The following is a 17,574-nucleotide window of genomic DNA, read 5'->3' as shown; positions in this document are numbered from 1 at the left end:
GTAAATGCTAAAAATCAGTAGACAAAATTAACATTAGTATAACTGTGTCAATATTTATCATGACAGTGCCAAATCATGTGTTATGGTTGCATTTATTCTTTACTGAGTCCAGTGTTCCACACACCAAAAGATAATATTCCTAATATTAAGATAAAGAACAAAACCATTTTAAGGTCATCTCTCTTGGTGCTTTCTTTAAAGAAAAGCTCACAGGAGCTTAAAAGATAAAGAAAACTTACGTTTTCCAGTGTCTGTTCTTTTGTCTTTATTTCTTCATATATCCTTTCCCATGTCAGTGATATGGCTCAAACTATATGCTCTTATGATTCTATCATACATTCAAGCCAGTGATCACACACAGACATCTGTGTGAGACATGGAGGTATAAAAGAAGGTGAGAGAAAAACAAAACAAAAAAAAAGATGGGAAGAAAGAAAGATTGAATAAGTCCCTTCATGGGGAAAGGGTGACAGAAAATCATCCTTGAGATGGAAAGAGTGTCAAAGAGTATAAATTTATCCATCATGAGGATTAAAATGTAATAATATAGAGTCCAGTTTCTCTCAAGCAAAGCAAAACTGTATTTGAAAACCGATTACATGTAAAAACAGTCATAAGCAGTGGTGGTATTCTTGTTGGCTGACTTTTTCAACACTTATCTGTATATCTTGGCTATTTTCCAATATATTAACATAGTCTCATCAGAGTCTGAGCTCTGTGGATCCTGTTCAAGACAACTAGGAGAGATCTAGGATGCTGATTCTAGAAGACACAGAGAGGAGTAGTTCATTTAGGAGAGAGATGAAGAAATACACATATATAGATTTAAGCAACTCAAAATACCAAACTAAACTGAAATTTGGGAGAGAAACAAAACAAAGGGAAGAATTCCTGGAATGAGACAGAAAAACATCTCAGATTTCCCAATTTCCACCTGTACTTTAGGAACATAACAGAGTCCTGAAGAAAGGAGAGAGCTAGAGTGTCAAGCTCCAATTGTGCTATTCTTGTCTTTCTTCTTTAATGAAAGCACCAAGGAACATATAGTCTTCCCTGTTTTATCAATATCTGAATGTTACATGTATGTTTTATATAATGCCTTCTTGATCTAAATTCTACCTCTAGTCTTTTCCCCTGTGTTGATGAATCACAAAGGTTGAATCTGAGATGTATAAATATGAACCAATTTTTCTCTGTCCCAAGAATAAATCTTCAACATTCTCACAAAATAAATTAGGTCCTCTGTCCCACATTTCTTGCACCTGGGGGCTGAAATGTCTGTCCATACCCTCTCCAATTACATGACTATATTCTTCATCTATGCCTTAATATTTTCACTCAAAAACATATCTTTCTGTGTCATCATTGTCCATTCCTCCATCCCATTGCTTTTTTGGACTGTGACATTTGAACCTCACTCTATTCTTGGGTGTTTTGGGTACCAGTATCACATTGCTTTCTACAAGAGGGTTATGTGTTTACTTATTTCCTATTCCCTTTCTGTTTACTCTTAGGGCACAGTGTAACCTTAATCTCACCTTTTCTCTGTACCTAATGTACACTCAAGTTAGACAGTTTGGGTGGAACTGTGTTTCTTCTCCACATTCTCACAAAACTAGGGATTCCCTTTTTTGTCGTTTTTCATAAAATCTTTTCTATAGAACAGCTCATCCCAGTGAGGCAGCACCACTTACATGCACTCATTCTGGGATTCTACCAACCCCAGGAGACTCCAATTTTGTTCAGATGAAATATTATTTAGAATGGGCTGAGCCCTTGTATCTTCCTTTATCAACTGGGATGGTAGCACAGGTGGTTCCTCCTTCTTCCTTATATCTAAATCTCTTTGAGGCTAAGACCGTAAAGCTTCTAAAAACAACTGTGTCTGTAGGGAAGGTCTACCCCTTAGGGGACACACAGCCTTGCATCACAGCAACGGTTAGACAAGAAAAAACCTTAAGGGGAACTCGATTCCCATATCAGCATCTCAAGAAGCCATCTCTCCTAACCTAGCCTTTCTATAATTATTGAGTGTTTGTTATTAATTCCAACATTTTAACTCAGCTGAATTAATGGCAAGACACGAGGCTTTATGATACAGCAGTGGGACAACTTCATTGTTATGATAGTGCCATTCTGCTCGCCAATGACTTTCTCAGTTCCTGCCCTCACCGGATTGCATCCTTTTGATGGATTTCATTTAGTCATTTTGCTCTCTGTTTCAGAACTCTCAACCTCAGAACACTTGATTTAAAAACATCTGTGTGTACAAAATAAACAGAATGATGTAGAACACCATAATGAAAAGTCTCAGATTATATGAATATTGGGGAGATTCTTGGGAATGCAGACTGTTGAGACCAAGACCAACCATGGGTTGGGTTGGGAAATTTATAAAATTCCATAAAGATCCTCTATCCTGTTTCAGTGATTTTTCTCCTGGTGATGTGTTTTTGTTGATGTAAACCTTTACCTATTAGGGGCTTCCCTGATAACTCAGCTGGTAAAGAATCTGCCTGCAATGCAGGAGACCTGGATTCAGTCCCTGGGTTGAGAAAACACCCTGCAGAAGGGAACCGCTACCCACTCCAGTATTCTGGCCTCGATAATTCCATGTACTGTATAGTCCATGGGGTCACAAAGAGTGGGACATGACTGAGCGACTGAATTGAGCTGAACTGGACTGACTGAATAGGTGAAAATGAAAGTGAAAGTCACTCAGTCGTGTCCCACTCTTTGTGACCCCATGGACTGCAGCTCGCCAGGCCTCCCTTACAAATTCATGTCCATTGAGTCTGATGCCATCCAACCATATCATTCTCTGTTGTCCCCTTCTCCTGCCTTCAATCTTTCCCAACATCAGGGTCTCTTCAAAAGAGTCAGCTCTTCCCATCAGGTGGCCAAAGTATTGGAGTTTCAGCTTCAACATCAGTCCTTCCAATGAACACTTGGGACTGATCTCCTTTAGGATGGACTGGTTGGATCGCCCTGCAGTCCAAGGGACTCTCAAGAGTCTTCTCCAACAACACAGTTCAAAAGCATCAATTCAGCAGCATTCAGCTTTCTTTATAGTCCAACTCTCATATCCAAACATGGCTACTGGAAAAACCATAGCCTTGACTAGACGAACCTTTGTTGGCAAAGTAATGTCTCTGCTTTTTAATATGCTGTCTAGGTTGGTCATAACTTTCCTTCCAAGGAGTAAGGGTCTTTAAATTCATGGCTGCAGTCACCATCTGCAGTGGTTTTGGAGCCCAAAAAAATAAAATCAGCCACTGTTTCCCCATCTATTTGCCATGAAGTGATGGGTCCGGATGCCATGATCTTAGTTTTCTGAATGTTGAGCTTTAAGACAACTTTTTCACTCTCCTCTTTCACTTTCATCAAGAGGGTTTTAGTTCCTCTTCATTTTCTGCCATAAGGATGGTGTCATCTGCATATCTGAGGTTATTGATATTTCTCCCAATAATCTTGATTCCAGCTTGAGCTTCATCCAGCCCAGCGTTTCTCATGACGTACTCTGCATATAAGTTAAATAAGCAGGGTGACTATATACAGCCTTGATGTACTCCTTTTCCTATTTGGAACCAGTCTGTTGTTCCATGTCCAGTTCTAACTGCTGCTTCTTGACCTGCATATAGACTTCTCAAGAGGCAGGTCAGGTGGTCTGGTATTCCCATACCTTTCAGAATTTTCCACAGTTTATTGTGATCCACACAGTCAAAGGCTTTGGCATAGTCAATAAAGCAGAAATAGATGTTTTTCTGGAACTCTCTTTCTTTCTCAATGACCCAGTGGATGTTGGCAATTTGATCTCTGGTTCCTCTGCCTTTTCTAAATCCAGCTTGAACATCTGGAAGTTCATGGTTCACATATTGCTGAAGCCTGGCTTGGAGAATTTTGAGCATTACTTTTTTAGCATGTGAGATGAGTGCAATTGTTCGGTAGTTTGAGCATTCTTGGGCATTGCCTTTCTTAGGGATTAGAATGAAAACTGATCTTTTCCAGTCCTGTGGCCACTGCTGAGTTTTCCAAATTTGCTGGCATATTGAGCGCAGCACTTTCACAGCATCATCTTTTAGGATTTGAAAGAGTTCAATTTGAATTCCATCACCTCCATGGGCTTTGTTCGTACTGATGCTTCCTAAGGCCCACTTAACTTCACATTCCAGGATGTCTGACTCTAGGTGAGTGATCACACCATTGTGATTATCTGGATTGTGAAGATCTTTTTCACCTACTAGAGTTCTGAAAAGCTTGATTCTGATGGCATTGGGTTGGCCACAAAGGTCATTTGGGTTTTTGTAACATCTTACTGAAAAACCAAAATGAACTTTTTGGCCAAGTCAATATTTGCCAGTTTTTTTGGAGTTTCGAAGGAGGAACTGCCCCTGGAGATTCATCCTCTTTCTTTCTTTTTTTTTTTTTTTTTTTTTTTTGGTTCCAAATGCCTTTGTTGGCATTCAAAGTCTTCTGGCTTACTGTGCTTGTCCTTCATTGCAACTTGACCCATCATCCAATGAATTATGTAATTTTATTCAAGTCTTCACAAATTGGCTTATAAAATCAATGATCAAAATCTCAACAGACTATTCTGTAGAAATGGAGAAAAGCAAATCTAATATTCATATGGACTTGCAAGGAACCATGGATACCCAAAACAGTCTTGAAAAACACTAAAGAACGAAGACAGAGGACTCATGCATTTCTATTTCAAAATTTATTTCGAAACTACAGCAATGAAAATAATATGGAAGTCCAATGGTTAGGACTTCATACTTTCACTGCCAAGGGTCTGGGTTTGATCCCTGGTCCAGGAACTAAGATCCCATACAAGCCATGTGGTGCAGCTAAAAATTTAAATAAACACTTTGTGAAAAATACATTTTAAAAAGACTATGGTACATACAAAATGATAGACATATAGGCCAATAAAATATAATTGAGAGTCTAGAAAAGACCTATTTATCTTCTCAGCTGATTTATAGAACTATACTGGTAATCAAACTACAGTATATAAATGTAACAAATCAACACATTGTACACCTTAAATTTACACAATGCCATATGTTAATTGTTTATCAATTTAAAATGTTTTGATTATCACTGTAAATTTAAGAGATCACAAAATAGAGGTCACTGTCTAGTTCTCAAAAATCTAATTACAACCAATTTATTTTATCTATTGTTGAAATAGTTCACTGTTTCTTGTATTATGCAGCAAAGTATTTAGCTTGAATTTTCTTCGTATATTTTACTTTAAGAAGTGTAAATTAAAATTAACTGAAAATATTAATATACAAAACAGAATTCAATTGCATCAGAATAAGACATTCATACCATGAGACGCCCATGAAAACTGGGGCTCACTTGTGGAATAACAGAATCACAGCCCCTGTTTCACACTCACTTCTGGGCATGTATTTGCTCACTTAATGATAAAGGTAAGAAATTGACATCTCTATTTACCTAAACTTCTCTTCCACTAACTTTCTCACATACACCAATCCACTCCCCGCAAACCAGCTCACGAAATTCAATGTGACTATAGTTAAGTTCACTGTCTTTGCTTTAGCTCAGAATTTCACAATATTATTCACATATTTCTGCAACTGGAATTACATAACCCAGGCTTAGTGACACATTTCTATTCTCTGAAGATAAACGGCCAGAGGGAAAATTCTAGAGGCTTGCTGATGAGGAAGCCCTGAACATGTGTGGCATGAATGTGGGAGTTTTCACAGCTGTCAAAGCATCAGATCAACAAGAACTAAAACAGGAGTTCCATAAATTGCCCAGGCCATTCCCCCTTTTCAACTCCAAAAGCAGTCCTGCTCAAATCTGCCCACTTCTTTCCTCATCTAAACAACATGGCTCTTTGTTGTTGTTGCTCAGGCACTCAGTTGTGTCTAACTCTTCTCAATCCCATAGACTGCAGCACGCCAGGCTTCCCTGTCCTTTACCATCTCCCAGAGCTTGCTCAAACTCATGTCCACTGAGTCAGAGATGCCACCCAACTATCTTATCCTCTGTTACCCCCTTCTCCTCCTGCCTTCAATCTTTCCCAGCATCAGTCTTTTCTAACGAGTCCGCTCTTCATATCAGGTGGCCAAAGTATTGGAGCTTCACCTTCAGCATCAGTCCTTCCAATGAATATTCAGGGTTGATTTCCTTTAGGATTGACTGGTTTGATCTTCTTGCAGTCCAAGGGACTCTCCAGAGCCTTCTCCAACACCACAGTTCAAAAGCATGAGGCTAATCAGGAGGCCACCCTCCCTCCTCTAAGCAGCCTATGGAGTGCACTCTTGACATCCTTGTTGCGAAGGCTGTACACAAAAGGGTTGGCCAAAGGTGTAATGGACGTGTACATCACAGAAGCCACCATGTCCTGGTCCTGAGAGTTCTGGGAAGGAGGCTGGAAGTAGACCCAGATGATGGTGCCATAGAAAAAGAAAACCATGGTGAGATGGGACCCGCAGGTGGAGACTGCACGGCGGCGACCGGCTGCTGAGGGCAAACGTAGGATGGTGGCCCCAATGCGGACATAGGAGAGTACAATGAGGGCACAAGGGCCCATCATGAGGAAGCCTCCCTCCAAGAATATGGCCAGCTCATTGGGATGGATGTCAGAGCAAGAGGCTCGCAAAAGTGGTCGGTGGTCACAAAAGAAGTGGAGAAGGCGAACATTGCCTTCAGCATCCGCAGCCCAGGAGAGAGGCAAGAGGAGTCCCACATGCAGCATGGTGTGCACCACAGACACCACCCAACACAAGGCCAGTAAGCGGGCACAGCATTGGCGATTCATCATTGAATGATAGTGCAGAGGGTCACAGATGGCCATGTATCGATCCAGAGCCATGACAGAAATAACAAGTGTGTCTGTAACGCCAAACACATAGAAGAAGAAGAACTGAGCCAGGCAGCGGGCAGCAGGAATGACTGGGTCATGAGTGACCAGATGGGCCAGCAACTGGGGCAGAATGGCTGTGGACAGCCCCATGTCTATCACCGAGAGACCTCGGAGCAGATAGTACATAGGTGATTGGAGCCTGGAGTCCCGGGAGATGAGCAGCACTAAAGTCACATTCCCCATCATCGTGGTCAGGTAAATAGCCAGGAATAGGACAAAGAGGACAATGGGGGGGACTTCAGCTCCTGAGAACACGAGAAGCAAGAAAACTGGGGAATGTGAAGCATTAGGGGCACAGCCCATGATGAGTGACACAGAGCCCTTCTGAAAGAATTTTAATCAAAAGGCAAGTCATGGGTCATAAATAACAGCTCATAACAATTCTAGTTAATTTATGTATATTCTTCAAGCTCTTTAAAGACTTAAATTCAACTGAGCACTACAGCCCTTCCCAAGTCTTTGAATTTGTTATAGCATTTTTTCCATTACTTCTTCCTTTCCATCCACTCTAATGGGTTCTTCTATGTAACCCATCAGTTCAGTTCAGTTCAGTAACTCAGCCGTGTCCAACTCTTTGCGACCCCATGAATCACAGCACGCCAGGCCTCCCTGTCCATCACCAACTCACACAGTTTACTCAAATTCATGCCCATCGAGTCAGCGATGCCATCCAGCCATCTCATCCTGTCATCCCCTTCTCATCCTGCCCTCAATCTTTCCCAGCATCAGGGTCTTTTCCAATGAGTCAATTCTTTGCATGAGGTGGCCAAAGTACTGGAGTTTCAGCTTCAGCATCAGTCCTTCCAATGAACACCCAGGACTGATCTCCTTTAGAATGGACTGGTTGGATCTCCTTGCAGTCCAAGGGACTCTCAAGAGTATTCTCCAACACCACAGTTCAGTGTAATCCATATACCCTGATAAAGTCCCTTGTACTATAAAAACGTTTCATTCAATATTGTCTTTTCATTCCAACTACTATTTACCTTCTTCCAGTGACAAACTTCACAAAAAAATTTCTATACTCACTGTCTCTAGCTCCTCATGTTCTAGTCACACTGCATCACCTGGCCATCTTCATGATTTCTTCTGTATGAACCTGTAAGGAACATAAGGTATCATTTAATAGGTAACATATAAAGAAATTGATCTTTACAAGTAGTTGGTTATTGTAGCAAAATTGCTTCAGGTTGTCATGAACTAACTCGTTTTTCCCTTTTATTTGATTTGGTTGGTTAACAGCATCATCATTTTCACCCATTTGATGGACCAAACCAAAAACATGGGGACTCTCTCCATCATCTCCCCATATCCAATCACTCCTTGACTTCTTTTCCCTTACAGTAATCACCTACCTAAAAAATCTTCTTGAAGCGTCATATGAGCCCATTGGAGAGCACCCACAGGTAATGACTGCTGCATTCTTCCCAGAAAAGACTAAATTAAACCCTTGCTCATCCCTTGGAACCCTCCCTCAGGACTGACATCAGACTGTATTCCTCCAGACTTAATCTTCTAAGATTGTCTAACCCAAACTAGAAGCCTTTCAAAATGACACAGCTCATGCACCCTCCTTGGATCCAGTTATCCCAAGAAAAACTCATAATCTCATTCCAACAAATTCTGGAAATAGAGCCTTCTCAAATTGTCCTCCATGCGCTGGCAGGAATTGCACTTGGGCCCTCCCCAAATGTTCATTAAGGCCTTAAATAATATTTTTAGATGTATCTTAGTTTCCAAGCTTGTTTTCTTAAACTATCTTTTCATTTTCAGTTTTTAATATAATAGCATTGTTACCAAGTAATTAAATCTCTATGAGATTAGTTCTTAGAAGCATTTTGAGACTCACTTTGTGAAATAAAATGTGACTAAGTGGACCTATGGAATACAGAAAGTGGCCCCAAAACAAACTCATAATTTTTAGAATTGACAAGGCATTCTCAGTGAATGATGGATTATTCAGCTAAATACTGTACTATATGTATATATATTTTCAGTTCTGTTCAGTCACTCAGTTGTGTCCGACTCTTTGCGACCCCATGAACTGCAGCATGCCAGGCCTCCCTGTCCATCACCAACTCCCAGAGTTCACCCAAACCCATGTCCATTGAGTTGGTGATGCCATCCATCCATCTTATCCTCTGTCATCCCCTTCTCCTCCTGCCTTCAATCTTTCCCAGCATCAGGGTCTTTTCAAATGAATTAGCTCTTCCCATCAGGTGGCCAAAGTATTGGAGTTTCAGCTTCAGCATCAGTCCTTCCAATGAATATTCAGGACTGATTTCCTTTAGGATGGACTGATTGGATCTCCTTACAGTCCAAGGGACTCTCAAGAGTCTTCTCCAACACCACAGTTCAAAAGCATCAATTCTTCAGTGCTCAGCTTTCTTTATTGTCCAACTCTCACATCCATATATGACCACTGGAAAAACCATAGACTTGACTAGACAGACCTTTGTTGACCAAGTAATGTCTCTGCTTTTCAATATGCTGTCTAGGTTGGTCATAACTTTCCTTCCAAGGAGCAAGTTTCTTTTAATTTCATGGCTGCAATTATCATCTGCAGTGATTTTGGAGCCCAGAAAAATAAAGTCAGCCACTGTTTCCACTGTTTCCCCATCTATTTCCCATGAAGTGACGGGACCGGATGCCATGATCTTAGTTTTCTGAATGTTGAGCTTTAAGACAACTTTTTCACTCTCCTTCTTCACCTTCATCAAGAGGCGCTTTAATTCTTCTTCACGTTCTGCCATAAGCATGGTGTCATCTGCATATCTGAGGTTATTGATATTTCTCCTGACAATCTTGATTCCAGCCTGTGCTTCCTCCAGTCCAGCATTTCTCATGATGTACTCTGCATATATTTATTTTAATTGTGATCTATTTATGTTACACAACACTTGAAACCAGAACCCTGTGCATCAATAAGCTTAAGTCTTCAACACGTATTAACTGAAAACTGCCAGTTCAGGTTGTTAGAAAAGTACGGCAGATATGAATTTTTAAGATGTGAAAATACTGTGTTATTTTTGTAAAACAGATATATATTATGACTACTTTATTTAGGATAGTGTGTGCCTTCTTTGGGGGAGAAGTAAGGGTAGAGGATAACATAAGCAAGTACTATGGGTTTTAATTGTATCTGTAACAGTTTATATTTTCAAAATAAGAATTGAAACCAAAAAGGGAAAATATTAAGCTTTGTTAAAGTTAGATATTAAGTGTATGTACTTCATTGCCTTTGTCTCACTATACTTTTCTATATTGTGAAACTTTTCCAATTAAAAATACTAACAGTAAAAGCAAGGATAGCAACTGAGATATGAGAGTGTTTTCCTATATTTTCTTTATTCATTCCATCATAAGACTAAGCACACCATTCTAAATCAAAATAACATCCACCATAGTCAAATCACACACTCAGCATCAGGACATTCAAGACAGTATGTCATGCAGAATCCAAAATTAGGTAATATTCATCTTAGACCTGGGATACTTGGGTTTAGCTTCAAAATAATTTTCCAAAACCTTACAGAAAATAAAAGATGTCACAATACATGTGCACTGTAACTGTCAGTCCTAAAATAAGCCAATGAGCCACAAAGTTTCCCTAAATTGTTTTTCCCCAATCTAAGGTATATTCCATGTTTCCAATTACCATTCCTATTTCTCTTCTCATTCTCATAAGTTCTACAGTGATTTTCTGATGGAAGCTCTTTGTTTAGAGTTTGATTCTAGAGATCCAGAGCCAAAGAAAATTTTTAAGCAGGATTTGTAATAGCGGGGAGAAATCTTTAGCCAAATTGTAAGAAACACAGTAGAGGAATCATCACTGCCTATGTTCCTCTGGCATCAGGAACTCACAACTGGGTTAATCATAACACTTGGTTGATGCTACAGCCTCTTCATTGGTCTGAGCATCAGCTTCTTGCTTGCTCCTTCGGCTTTGAGTATGATTAAACGAGCATTAACTTACTATTCAACACAGAAACTAGAATATTGATGATAATTCATCCCTACTTCCATGAACATTATCCATCACCTCTCCTTGTCAGTCTTCGCCTAAGATAACCAACCTCCTGAATCTCAACTCCAAAGCAGCCTGCTCAAATTTTGCCACTTCTTTCCTCATCTAACCAACAAGGCTTTTTGCTGTTGTTGTTTTTCAGTTGCTCAGTCATGCCCAACTCATTGTGATCCCATGGACTGCAGCACACCAGGCTTCCCTATCCTTCACCATCTCCCAGAGCTTGCTTAAACTCATGTCTATTGAGTCAGGGGTGCCATCCAACCATCTCATCCTCTGTCACTCCCTTCTCCTCCTACCTCTTTCTTTTGTTAATATATGCTTATATTTGCTATATATCTGCTATAGGTATTCCAAGAAGAATATTATTAAGTTTTAAACGATTGGAAATTTATAAAAGGGTAAAAACCTTTAAGTAATTTGTGGTTATCTCATTTTATGCCTCAATATTATATTACTTAGATTCACTGACATTATTGGCTATCTTTCATTGCTATGTAACAGCTTTTTGTGTGGATGCACCACAATGTATTTAACCATTCACTGTGATGTGTATTTGTGTTGTGTACCTGTTTCTGCTATACAGAGTATGGGCCTAGGCTGACATAAGTTTATATTTCTGTGCTCCAAGTTACTAACTCTTTTACATGACCAAGTGTCTTGACTTGTCCAAGTTTTGTTCAAGTCTCAGATTCCTTTACCATAAAATGGACATAGAAACTATGCAAAGTTGTTAGAATACAATAAAATGCCAATTAGTGTTTTAAAATTGTAATTCATATCTTATGCTCTATCAACTATTTGCTCCATTTCATACATGTAGTATAATTATAGTCTACTTACAAAATAATTTATTCAAAGTTTTGCTGACAAGGTTATCAGTGAACAATCTTCACCATATGCAATGATATTTAACAATGTTAGTGTTAGTAGTAATAGTGGTAATAATAAGTAACATTTTTTGAATCCTTGCTATATGCCAAACACAGCACAATGCATGCTACATGTGTGATTTTATTAAATCTGTACTGTATTAGACACTATTTTATTCCTCACTTTACAGATGAGGAAAGTGAGGCAGAGAAATTAAAGCAAACTAGCTTTAATACTACACAGCTAGTCAATGGCAGAGCTGAAATTTTAACACAGAGAATTGGACATCCTGGCTATTGCTTCTCTCAACTCTTCTTCATTTTCCTTCTCTACTTATGGCATTATTAACCACTATCCACCCCCCCCCCACATTCTTGACATTTGTTTTCTTCTAATCTCCTTACTGCTGCAAAACTATGAATTTCATCTTGCTTCTCTCAGTGGTTAGTTCTTTGCTATCTACTGTTTTCTCTTTTCCCATTTGCTTCGCCACAAAGGGTCCCCAAGAGCAAACCTGAAAAACCATGTCTAGTCCTAGAGCCTTATTGACCAACTTAATACTGACTATTCATAAATCCATATCTCCAAACCTAGCTGACCTCACTGCTACAGTAAAGAACTAGATGAACCATGCGATAGTTCTGATAAAAAATAAGGTTCATAATGAAGCAGAGTATATAGGGAGGACTAAGAATATAGATGAAGGAACTAGAGAGAATAGTGAGGATTGGAAGAGAACATGAGACACAAGAACCATCCAAAAAAAAGCACAAAAGGAGGTGGTATATGGAACAGGGAATAAAACATAGGTTTAATTACTACAAATCATCCACATTGGAGACTTTCAATAATTTATAAGAGCAATTGCCAAGACTATTATTCTCACAAAGCACAGTTGTTACTTTAAATAATGATGGGCAACTGTAATTTGCATCTTTGGAAATGTCTGAGAAGAGAGAGAACAGAAGGGCTGGGTTTTAAAAGATTCATCTGAATACCTGAATTTTCCTATAATTCCCAGGAAATAATTTTGGCTAGATCAAGGAAGAAGGTAATCACATGATCCAGAAGATCATTTACTTATCATCCACTTACTTATTAATTTGTCTATTATACAAATATTTCTTTTCTGTGATGGGACATTAAGACAAGCTAGACAAGCTACACAGACTCTATCGTGAAGAAACCACAGCATGGAAAGAAAGTAAGACCAATACTGGATGAAAAACAGTGTGATAAGTGACAAACATAAGCAAAGGGGCTTGTGGTACTTACTTGGAACATGTCCGGTCTCAGCCTTAGGTGAGGTCAGGGATGGGCTGAGTGAAAGAAGAGATTCCCAAGAGTTAACAAAATCATAGCAGGGTGTAACATAAAAACTCTTCTGCGTGCTGAGTCACTTCAGTCATGGCTGACTCTGTGCGACCCTATGGGCTGTGGCCTATCAGGCTCCCCAGGCAAGAATTCTGGAGTGGATTGCCATGCCCTCCTCTGGGAGATCTTCCGAATCCAGGGATCGAACCTGTGTCTCTTATGTCTCCTGCACTGGCAGGTGGGCTCTTTACCACTAGTACCACCTGGGAAGCCTCTTCTAGTTGATACCAAAACTGTCCTCCATTTTACTCAATGAGCAGCTGGCATTCTGTATGAATAAACTGAATGTGATATAACTAACTATGTGCGTGCCTGTGTGGGTACATATGTGCATGTTGTATATGAGCTTCATGTATATGACAAAAAGTCAGAAAATAATTATTGAAAAGCAGAATTTATTCTCAAATTGGAGTTTCTTCTAAACTTTTGTTTCTTGACATTCCATATTTCTAAAAATAATTGTGTGGCTTCCATGAAGAGATAATCAGAAGGAATGCTGAGTGTCAGAGACATAGAAATGAAGACACAATAGAGAAAAGAATTAATGGGAATGGAAAACAAAGTAAGAATGAAAAGTAGTGGGAAAGGGAGGATGAAAACATAGGATGGAAAGAGTGTAGAGAGTGAATGGGCAAATGGAAAAAAAATGAGGAAATAAGAGGAAGAACTTTTGAAATGAGAAGAGAGAGAAACATAATTAAGGAGGGAAAACTTTTTAATGATTGGGACAGAAATAAGGAGCAAAAATAAAGATTTGGGGGAGAAAGGAGGAAGGCATGTGGATACCACTACGAGAAGGGTGGGAATGTGAAAAGAATAGGAGAACAGAATGGAGGGGGGTCATAAAATGGTGCAAATGAAAGAGAAGAGTAGGCAGATGTGAGAAATAGAACATCAAGTGGGAATGAACAGAAAGGAGAGCTAGTGAGCAAGATTGTCATGGTGAGGTGAGAAGAGAATGGCTGCTAGAACATAAAGGAGAAAGGATGATGTTAAACAGGATGTGTCCAGAGTGAGAGACAGGTTATTATTATAGAAAGATAAGAATTGGTCAGGAGAAAACAGGGCATAGAATGAAGGCTAGTTTTCCAGCTCACACAGTCACCTGGCAAGAAAGGACTTTTACCCTGGACTTCATGGCTTCAGCCTTCTGCCAGAGATCAGGGATCTGGCCATGGTGCTGAATAACAGATCTGTGCATGGGACAGGAAGCCAGGACTAGGGAGGTGAGGTGGGATTTAGAGATTGTGGGGCCCTAGGGACCTCTCCTCTAGAGTCACCTGGGGGAAGTGAGGTATACTGCCTGCCATTGCAGAGAGCAAGAAAGTACGGACATACTCTTAAGGGAAGGCTAAATGCACTTCAAGTCCCTGGCAACAACTTCATGCCACTGATCCTGATGCGATGGGAGACAACTTCATCAATGTTCAGGCAACACAAATGGCAGACTCTTGTGTCTCATTACCCAAATCACTCACTCAGTCATCACTGTATTTTCTTCCTGTGATTTAATAAGCATGATGTAAGGGCCTAAATTATAGCTCTGGAGATAAATAGAAGTAACTATATTTCTGAGATATACCACTTACAAATTTTGTGCATTTGCAATTATTTAACACTTCTTCACTCTAGTCTAGGCTTCCCTGATAGCTCAGTTGGTACAGAATCTGCCTGCAATGCAGGAGCTCTCAGTTTGATTCCCGAGTAAGGAAGATCCACTGGAGAAGGGATAGGCTACTCACTCCAGTATTCTTGGGCTTTCCTTGTGGCTCAGCTGATAAAGAATCCAAAAAACATAGGAAATTCACAAAACCTAGTAGTAAAAACCCCAAATAATCCAATTTTTAAATTGGCAAGAGATTTGAATAGGCATTTCTCCAAAGAATGGGCTTCCCTGATAGCTCAGCTGGTAAAGAATCTGCCTGCAATGAGGGAGACCTGGGCTCGATCCCTGGGTTGGGAAGATCCCCTGGAGAAGGGGAAGGCTACCCACTCCAGTATTCTGGACTGGAGAATTCCATGGACTACAGCCTATGGGGTCGCAAAGAGTCAGACATGACTGAGCAACTTTCACCTCACTTCACTGACTGTAGTCTATTTATGTAGAAAGTGCTAATAATACCTAATTTTTAAGTAAGTGATTGCTTTAAAGATTAGAATATTATATAAAAAGTTCTGATTATAGAGACTGTCATGTTGTAAAAGGCTCAAATAATAAATTTTCTTGTTTTTGGCACCACCAGTCCTGCTACAATCACTGTGGGTGTTACACAACCAAAGTGAGTTCAGGTTTTTCAGGCTGGTAGGATGCACTTTGAAAACCTCAACTACTCCATTAGACTTTGTGCTCCTGGAGGGACGGGGCTGTGGTTAATTCACCTCTGTATCCAGTGTTTAGCATGGTATCTGGCACAAAACAAGTACTCAAGAAAGAGTGGCTGGCTAAATGACCAGCCAGTGACAATCCTTCTCTCATTCACCCTGGTTCCCTACAGCCTCCCCCACAAAAAATGCCCTATCTTGCCTGTCATTCTCCAACAGAGTATTTACCAAGAGTAAATATTGATGGGATTAAGGAATTTTTTTCCCCATTACTTCCTCTGCCTTCACAAAGAATTAGTTAACTCATTCTCCAATCTCATTACTAAGTTACTTGAACATCCATAATCCATAAGAAAGAGGGATCAGTGTGTTATTGAAGCTTTTATAATAATAAAATACACAGTCACACACTTTTATGGTGCTTTAATCCTTTTCATGTAAGTGAGACAGAACAGACACAATGCTCACTTGATTAAATCATCAGAGTCAGAGACTCAGGACCAGGCTTTGATCTCTGGCAGCAAGCAATGTCTGGACTCTGGAAGCCTCTTTTTAGAAGCCTTACTAATGAAATTCCATAGCTTGTATCCATATATTTATTTCCAATGGCAATTACAACAAAATAAGATAAAAATGAGGTCACCCAATCTTGATGTTGTTAAGTAATTCTACATATCATTAAAATGGCTTGTCCCAACGTAAGCGTGAAATAATTGCCCAACATCTTTAATAATATGGCTGTTGAACAATTTAAGTTTAAAGACTAAACTTTTGGAATTGATACACATTTTATAAAATAAGTCCTTAATGTCAACTTTTTTTAAGTTATTCAAGCTATGATTTATAATTAAGAAAGCAATTTAGAGTGACAGAAATTAATTCACAACTTTTACTCTTCTGACCTTATTAGTTAAAAAGGTATTTCCTAGTTTATACATTCCAATTTAAAGAAAAATGGAATTAATTATAAGAATTTTGATTTGTTGTGAGTTAATTTTTGTTACCATTTCTAATATTTATTTATTTCACTTGAGAGTCAACTAGCAAATTCTACGTTGAAATTGAAAGTGTTTTTCAGTGTCTTCCATAAATAAAGATAAATTCAGATGCTATTTTCTGTGATTTCAGAAATAACTAGATTGGATACTATTTAATGTGGATTTATGTAATAGGGCAACCCATACCTACCTTCCACTAAAAGTTGTCGATTGACCTTCATTAAAATTGATTTTATATGACTGATTACTAGAAAGTTTAATTAAACACCTGGTTTTATCTGAAACTAGTAAATAAAGATTTGAAATTATTAATATCATTTTGTCATATAAAAATCTCTATATGCATTTACAGTATTGGAAAAATTAAAAACCAGAAAGATTTAACTTCAGAACTGTACTTGAATTTAAGACCCCACTGATAATGCCACCATTATTGATTTAGCTTCACTTAAACAACACATTATATGTCTTTTAATTAGTCTTTTTATTTTAAATGTATCTGCAATACTTGGCTTAAATTTAGTTTGTATCTGTATTAAAGTTTTAAAGTTAAAACTGCATATTAGTATATTTATTAAGGCTTATAGTTTTCTGTTCATTCACATGATACTGATACAACAAAACATGTTAACCCAGGGATTCCAAGGGAATTTTTTCATTTGAAAGGAATTCATATATTGCATAAGTTTGATGACTACTGTTTTAGATGATTTACCAAAAAGTGATCCAAAAGTGACTGTCAGTATATTAATATATATTGCTTAAATCCCTGGGGACTGGAAGGATATCAGGGGCTAATTTACATCTCTTCTTTCCTCAAGTTGTAGAATATGCAATATAGCTTGTGATCACCATGCAGAAGTCAAAAACTTGCTCCAAGCAAAGGTTACACTCGGTGTCCATTACACTAGGCTGTAATTTCCACAAACTGGGACTCATTTTGAGTCCAGCATTCCTGTGGTCAAAACAGCCAGAAAGAAACTCAGGACTCAGGCCAGCTAGAGGAGACTGGTCATCACGTTTGTGAAGGATGGGTGCTGGAGAAGAGTTGGTTGATGACATGCTGTAAG

The 17,574-nt window shown here is 39.0% G+C and overlaps 1 protein-coding gene across 1 annotated transcript; it reads right to left on the bottom strand.

Annotated features, from left to right (window-relative positions):
• Positions 1-6,259: 6,259 nt before the first annotated feature.
• On the bottom strand, positions 6,260-7,213 carry LOC133065425 (olfactory receptor 1B1). The gene has a single exon (XM_061156188.1). It carries the CDS (start codon positions 7,211-7,213, stop codon positions 6,260-6,262), a length of 954 nt encoding a protein of 317 aa, XP_061012171.1.
• Positions 7,214-17,574: the final 10,361 nt, after the last annotated feature.

Source organism: Dama dama, chromosome 11 (genome assembly GCF_033118175.1).
Source record: "Dama dama isolate Ldn47 chromosome 11, ASM3311817v1, whole genome shotgun sequence".
NCBI lineage: Eukaryota > Metazoa > Chordata > Mammalia > Artiodactyla > Cervidae > Dama > Dama dama.
Note: the sequence above shows the minus strand (reverse complement) of the source record. Positions and strands in the feature narration are given on the sequence as shown.

Coding starts and splice junctions, on each gene's coding strand:
- LOC133065425 (XM_061156188.1), bottom strand. CDS start 7,213: ATGGGCTGTGCCCCTAATGCTTCACATTCCCCAGTTTTCTTGCTTCTC.